The sequence below is a fragment of the Rhinopithecus bieti genome, unplaced genomic scaffold, assembly GCF_001698545.2.
Source record: "Rhinopithecus bieti isolate Rb0 unplaced genomic scaffold, ASM169854v2 scaffold_13689, whole genome shotgun sequence".
NCBI lineage: Eukaryota > Metazoa > Chordata > Mammalia > Primates > Cercopithecidae > Rhinopithecus > Rhinopithecus bieti.
Window position 1 is genome coordinate 251,896 of NW_016808044.1, and position 7,707 is coordinate 259,602.

Below are 7,707 nucleotides of genomic sequence, written 5' to 3' on the forward strand. Positions count from 1 at the left end.
CAGGCTTCCTTTAGCTGGTGTGAGCTCCACCCAGTTCGAGCTTCCCATTGGCTTTGTTTACCTACTTAGGCCTCAGCAATGGCGGGCGCCCGCCCCCCCGACGCGCTGCTGCCTTGCTGATAGATCGCAGCAGACTGCTGTGTTAGCAGTGAGGGAGGCTCCGTGGGCGTGGGACCCTCCCGGCCAGGTTTGGGATATATTCTCCTGGGGTGCCTGTATGCTTACAGCGCAGTATTGGGGTGGGAGTTACCTGATTTTCCAGGTGTTGTGTGTCTCAGTTCCCCTGGCTAGGAAAAGGGATTCCCTTCCCCCTTGCACTTCCCAGGTGAGGCGATGCCTCGCCCTGCTTCAGCTCTCGTTGGTCAGGCTGCAGCAGCTGACCAGCACCGATTGTCCGGCACTCCCTAGTGAGATGTCCCCAGTACCTCAGTTGAAAATGCAGAAATCACCGGTCTTCTGTGTCGCTCGGGCTGGGAGTTGGAGACTGGAGCTGTTCCTATTCGGCCATCTTGCTCCGCCCCGCTGATATTTTTAAAGATCCTTAAAAGATCCAACTTTTTGTTATAATTATTTTTCGCTGGTGTTATTCAGTTTTGTATTTCATTAATTACAGGCTAATATTTCTTATCTACTTTTTTTTCCTTGCTTGGGGATTGGCTAGTTCTTTTTCTAGTAATTGTAAGGTCAATGCTTACATCATTGTTTTGAGATCTTTGTTCTTCTGATATAGGCATTTAAATCTATAAATTTTCCCTTAGGCTTCGCTGCATTCTATACATTTTGATAGCATATGTTTTCATTTCCATTCAGTTCAAAATGTTCTGTTTTTTCTCGTGAATTCTTCCTTTGGACTCATACATTATGAGTAATAAACTCATAATATTGTTTAATTCCCAAATATTTATAGATTTCTCATATTTTTTGTCTTGTTAATTTTCAACTTAGTTGAGCACAAAATATACTTCATGTGATTTCAATCATTGTAAATTTAAAATCATTTTAAATTTTTTGGGACTTTTTAAATGGCCTAGTATATAGTCTGTCCTGAAGACTATTCCAAATACACTTGAAGAGAAGGTGTATTTACTATTGTGAATACCCACTGCGTGTGTGGGGAGTTCTATAGAATACAGGTAGGTCGAGGTGGTTGATGGTGTTGTTCAAGTCTTCTATATCCTTGCTGATTATTTTTGTCTAGTTATTCTATCAGCTTTATACCACTTCATGGAAGTATAATTGACATACAAATATGTATACATACTTAATATATACATCTTGATGAGTTTGGAAATAAATATTTCCCTTTAAACCATCATCACCATCAAGGCCATAAATATATCAGCTCCCAAAATATCCTCCCAAACTCTTTATTACTATTGTTGTTTTAACAAGGTAAGAACATTTGACATAGATCTACCCTGTTAGCAAATATCAAGTATACAATACAGTATTGTTAGCTATAGGTACTGTGGTGTATAGTAGAGCTCCGGAATTTATCTTGCATAACTGAATCTTTGTACCCTTTAACCATCACCTTCCCATTCTCTGCTCCCATATCCCTTGGCAACCACTGTTCTACTCTCTACTTCTATGAATTTAATTATTTTTGAGCCCACATATAGTTAAGATTATGTAACTTTTGTCTGACATATTTCACACAAATTTTGTCCGGCATATTTCCCTTGGCATAATGTCCTCTACATCTATTCATGTGATAACAAATAAGAGAATTTTCTTCATTTTTAAGGATGAGTAATATTCCATTACATACATTTGGCACATTTTTTTTTATCTATTTACCCACGATGGACATTTAGGTTGTTTCCATATCATAGCTATTGTGAACAATGCTACAATGAACATGGTCATGCAAATACCTCTTCAAGGTCTTGATTTCAAGTCCTTTGAATTCATACCCAGAAGTGAGGTTGTGGCATCATATAGTAGTTCTATTTTTCATTTATGAAGAACCTTCATACTGTTTGCATAATGGCTATACCAATTTACATTTCCACCAATACTGTACAAGAGTTCCTTTTTCTTCATATCTTTACCAACCTTGCTCTCTTTTCCCTTTTTTCAATAACAACCATGTTAACCTAAGATGTGAAGTAAGCCATTCTAAGTAGAAAGTAATATCACATAGTGGTCTTCATTTATGTTTTCCTGATTATTGGTGATATTAAGTACCTTCTGATACCTGTTATTCAATTCTATGTATTCTTGAAGAAATGTCTATTAAGCTGCTTTGATAATTTTTAAATCAGGTTGTTTGCTTTCTTGCTATTCAGTTGTATGAGATCTACAAACACACACACACACACACACAGACAAATATATATGTGTATGTGTGTGTATATATATATATATATATAAAGTTTGTAGAGGCACTGTCTCCGTATGTTGCCTAGGCTTGTCTAAACTCTTGAGCTCAAGTAGTCCTCCCGCCTCAGCCTCTCAAAGTGCTGGGATTACTGGCATGAGCCATGGTGCCTGGCATCCCACACATATTTTTGATATTTTGATATTATGAAACCCTTTATCAGATATATAGTTTGCAAATACTTTGTCTCATTCTATAGGCTATCTTTTTATTTCATTGATTGTTTCTTTTGCTATGCAAAAGCTTTTTAGTTTAATGCAATCACTTTATTTCTACTTCTATCGCACACACCCCTCACCCCTCAAGTTCTAATTAGGATGACTTCTTCTTACAGTGGTCGTAACACCCACCTATTAGCTTATACCAATTGCAGGCTGATTGCTAAATTGTTTTCAACATGCCTTGGAGCATAAATTGCTCCATAGTCTGATCAATTAAATCCAAGTGATTTTGCAAAAATAGTCTTTGAACCTAGCCCTTGAAGCTTATTTCTTCCCTCTAATCCCCAATGAACCATCCTTAGTGATCTCTTTCTTTGGTTGTCTTTGTTAAACATCTAGCTGCTGTATAATTTAGCTTGTTTATATATATGTGTGTGTGAAACAAGATAATATATATATATATACCATCTTTTCTTAATTGTTTACCATCACAGTCTCCACTGATTTTGACAGCATCCTTAGACTCACACTTTCCTATCCTCTGTTGTAATTAAGTTTTCTTTAAAAAGGTACAGACCAAAATTTTACTCTTGGACATTTATCTCCAAGAAATGAAAATTATGTTTTCTCAGAAACATGAATTCAAATGTTCATAATACTTTAATTAATAATAATGAAAAACTAGAAATGACTTCAATGCTCCTCAATAGGTGAATGGTTACCAAAAGCAGAGTAAATCCATACTATGACATATACTAACTAAAACAAAGCCATTTTCAAAAGCTGACGTACTGTGTGATTGGACTTATATAAAGTTGTTGAAATAGAAAAAAAATCAGTATGGGAAAAAGATTAATGATTGTCAGGGACTAGGAATTGTGGGAGAGTTTGATGTGTATGTCTATAAAGGGGAAGGCATCAAAAGTCTTGTGTTTATAATATAGTTCTGTATCTTAATGTGATTATAGTTATATGCTATTATGCATGTGATCATTTGCACACAACTACACACATGCCAGCATAAGATCGTGTATACCTGGTGAAATATGTCAAATCTCTGTGAATTACATCAATACTAATTTTCTGATTTTCATATTATATTATAGTTAGGCAAAATGTTAGCATAAAGGAGGTTCAGTAAAGGGTACACAGGACCTTCCTGTGCATTTCTTTGAAATGTCCCATGAATATGAAACTATTTCAAAACAGAAAATCAAAAAGTTATTTCATGAACATAAATGTAAAGATAAAGTTATGGAGCTTTTTGAAGAAAACAAAACTTTTGGAGACCCAGAACTATACCAAGAGTTATTTTACATGAGAACAAATCATGATCCATAAGGAAAATTTGAACTTCATAAAATATAGAAAGCATTTTTATAAGGTACTTTCAGCAGAAACAAGGAAATATTATGACATTAAAAAGTAGATTGGTTAACATTAGGTGACTTCAGGTTATATTTCCCTGCAAATGTTAGAGCAGAGGGCACTTTCTTATCACATAAGCTGACATTGACCTGTGTAAGGATTAGGCTTTAATTCCTCTCCTGATTTCTTGGAAAGTCAGATAAACAACTGAGTTTCAGTTTGGTTACATGGCACCTTAGGATGAATGGCTCCATTTCAGTTTGTTCTGTTGGAGACTAGTGTAAGAACTCAGCTCAACAATAACCTCCCATAGATTGTATTTAACAACCACTTTCCCAAACAACCACCTTGCAAAATCTTTCTAAGATGAGAAATCAACACTCACACTTAAAACTTTTGAATAATTTAATATTACTCTCATAAAAAGTTTATTTACTCACCCAATTAGCTTAAATCTCAAATGTGACATTCTTTCTGTAGTTACTTTTGATAGAGAAAGATAGATTATTTTAACTGCATTCCCAGGGAAAGTTGTATACATCCTAAAAATGAATTTGTAAAGTATATCTAGCTATGACATTTCTTCAATATGTCTAGTTTCCTATTAGCCTCTGACCTACTTGAACATAAGGATGGCATCTCTATATTTTGGAAAGAGCTGCTACAAAGGTCCCTGAAATGTCTTCAAGGCCTTTCCCCTATTGTCTTGGATATTAGCACTTGGCTTCTTTTTAGTTAACAGAGATTTTAATACAATCATGAGTAACTGTATTATTTATCATGCCTTCAGTGATGTGTAGTAGACTTCAAAAATGTGTTCAGGTCATAGAGAGTCAGAAAGTCATTATTCTTTAATAGCAACACTGTAAATCTTGATACATTAATTATCAATTATGTGAATTAACAAAATATATAAATAATAAAGTCTTTAAGGTGTATAGGACTATTTAAATAAATATGACATACAACATATATCACAACCAAAAGCACATGGTTAAAAAATAAATACTTCAGTGAAATAAAAATTTTGGCTATTTGGAGGTTAATTTTTTATGTTATTATAGTTTGTAAGTCAAACAAATATTTTATTTAGAAGGAAGTGTGGAAAATAATTGTAAAAGAGCCAACCTTATTTTGTTCCCTTCTACAAACTGGAGAAGACAATCAATATTTGATTTTGTTTTTAAATATTGCATGAAAGGTATATAAGCAAGAGTATTCCGCAGAAGGACAACTTAAGAATGTCTGGCCAAAGAAAAAAATTGCAAAATTGAAATTAGGTAATTCCATTTTTATATTTTTGAGAACTACCATACTGTGTTCCACAGTAGTTTTACAATTTTTCATTCTCACCAGCCGTCCAAAAGGGTTCCAGTTTGCCCATATTCTTGCTAGGATTGTTATTTTCTGCTTTTTAAAAAAACATAGTAGCCATCCTAATGGGTGTGAGGAGAAGATATCTCATTGTGGTTTTGATTTGCATTTCCCTAATGATTAGTGATATTGAGTATATTTTCTTGTGTTTGTGGGCCACAGAGGATGGGAAGTTATTGAATACGTATCGTTCAATGAAGAGTTATTCTTTTTTTTTTTTTAATTTTTTTTTTTTTTTTTTTTTTTTTTTTTTTTTGAGACGGAGTCTCGCTCTGTCGCCCAGGCTGGAGTGCAGTGGCCGGATCTCAGCTCACTGCAAGCTCCGCCTCCCGGGTTCACGCCATTCTCCTGCCTCAGCCTCCCGAGTAGCTGGGACTACAGGCGCTGCCACCTCACCCGGCTAGTTTGTTTTTTTTTTTGTATTTTAGTAGAGACGGGGTTTCACCGTGTTAGCCAGGATGGTCTCGATCTCCTGACCTCGTGATCCACCCGTCTCGGCCTCCCAAAGTGCTGGGATTACAGGCTTGAGCCACCGCGCCCGGCCCCATGAGGAGTTATTCTTTATTGAGCACAGAAGTTCATTTTTGCAAGAAGAAAATGTTTCTGGAGACAGATGGTGATAGTTTCACAGCAATATGAATGTACTTAGTACCACTGAACTGTACACTTAAAAATGGTTAGAATGTGTATTTTTACATATTTACATTACATACAATACTACATAAAGTATTTTTATAAACTGAATAAAGAAATTGTGAAAAAATTAAAGTCAGCAACCGGAATATTAACTATAAAATGAAATTTATTTCCATGTTAATTCTATTGTTTTCATGTGTGAATGTCATATTAATGGGGAAAAAATAAAGACTAACCTTTTATTTTGTCTCCCTAAGCCATAGGTTTTCTAAGAAACAAAGTACATAAAACTGAATAAATGGATTTTGATTGTTTTACATAGTCATTTCATAGTTTGCCTGGTAAATTATAAATCAATGCTATGTATGAAAACATATACATTTATTTTATGTTTAGCTTTTTAGTTGGACTCCTTATAATATAGATAAGTTACCTATAATATAGATAAGAACCAAATTTATCTATAATGTAGATAATATAACATCTATAATATAGATAACCAAACTTATCTATAATAATCTTTGAATTTTAGCAATTATAAAGTAGAAATTCAGTAGTAAATATGGTTTAAAATAGGCACTGGCTACTGCTAAACATATTGTGAATTTCTATTTTTTCTGTTTTTCTTCACTATAGTAATTCATCCGCTGTATCAGAAAGCTATGATGTGGAACATTAATATTGCACAGAACTTCCGTAGCAAATAAACTAAAGGAACAAATGTGCTTTATAACCTTATGTTATCCCCGAATGCATTGTAAATGCTAAACTTTTGGAAAATAAAGCCTGCGTGCCTTCCCACGTGCCTCCTCCAATGCATCCGGTTGTGGGTGGGGAGCCCCCTGACTCCAAGTTCCACGAGTCTCTGGGATCCACAGAGCTGGGTCTGGGCCGTGCCCTCTAGACTCCACCGTTCTTGGGCTCCGCTCGGCCTCCCCAGCCCTGGCCAGAAGCAGCCCTGTTCCATGCTCAGCAGCCATTACTGTGGCGAGGCCGCTGGCCACGCAATGCTCTCTTGCTGATCCTCTCAGAGCTGGGCCGGCTGACCTCCGCGGGTCACTGCAAGTGAAGAATTTTGCTGCGTACGATGACTGCATTTCAGTGTCCAGAGAGGAGGCATGTGTCACCCTCCCTGTTCCAGTAGCTCAGGCCAAGCTGGGCAGAAGAAACAGCCCGTTGCTCCAGAGCCCCAGAGCCTCAAGGACAGGCGGGCATCATCCTCCTTGGTCTTGAACCTTAGGCCAGGTTGGGGAGGGACACGGTCAGAGCCTGCCCAGTTTCAGGGCCACTGTGCCACTGGAATCTGGTTGAACCTACTAATTGGAGGGCTCAGCCCAGAACTCAGATAGCTGTTCCTCACTTAACCTGACTCTGCTCAAGAGGGTGCATTTCCTGGAGAGCTGGGAGAAGGAGGGAGGCTGGACAGGGTCTGACACCTACAGCCCATACTTCCTTTGCCATTCTGGGTTGAGGTCACCGAGACCCGGAGTGTAGGGGATGACTCTGGGTAATACTCCCTCTTCTCTTCTAGGAGAGCTTCTTCTTGGAATTGGACAAAGTCTGGTTTTGTGGGGTGTGTATGTGTGTGTGTGTGTGTGTGTGTGTGTGTGTCTGTGTTTGTTGGGGCTTGGAAGTATGGTGATGTAAGATGAGCAGACGAATGAAGAAAGGATACTGTGATATGCTGGGAATTTCCACATAGGTTTCCTTATTGCCGATTCTGAAACACCATTTCTGCAAATTGTATGGCCACAGAATATTAAGAAAGACACCAATAATGGCGAT

At 37.1% G+C, this 7,707-nt stretch overlaps 1 protein-coding gene across 1 annotated transcript in view; it reads left to right on the plus strand.

Annotated features, from left to right (window-relative positions):
- The window catches only part of LOC108537686 (disintegrin and metalloproteinase domain-containing protein 18-like), a 57,572-nt gene extending 50,865 nt beyond the window's left edge, over positions 1-6,707 (plus strand). The window contains exon 6 of the mRNA XM_017885346.1: positions 6,559-6,707. Coding sequence (XP_017740835.1) covers positions 6,559-6,629 — 71 coding nt within the window. The 3' untranslated portion in view covers positions 6,630-6,707. The remainder of the gene's footprint in view (positions 1-6,558) is intronic.
- Positions 6,708-7,707: the final 1,000 nt, after the last annotated feature.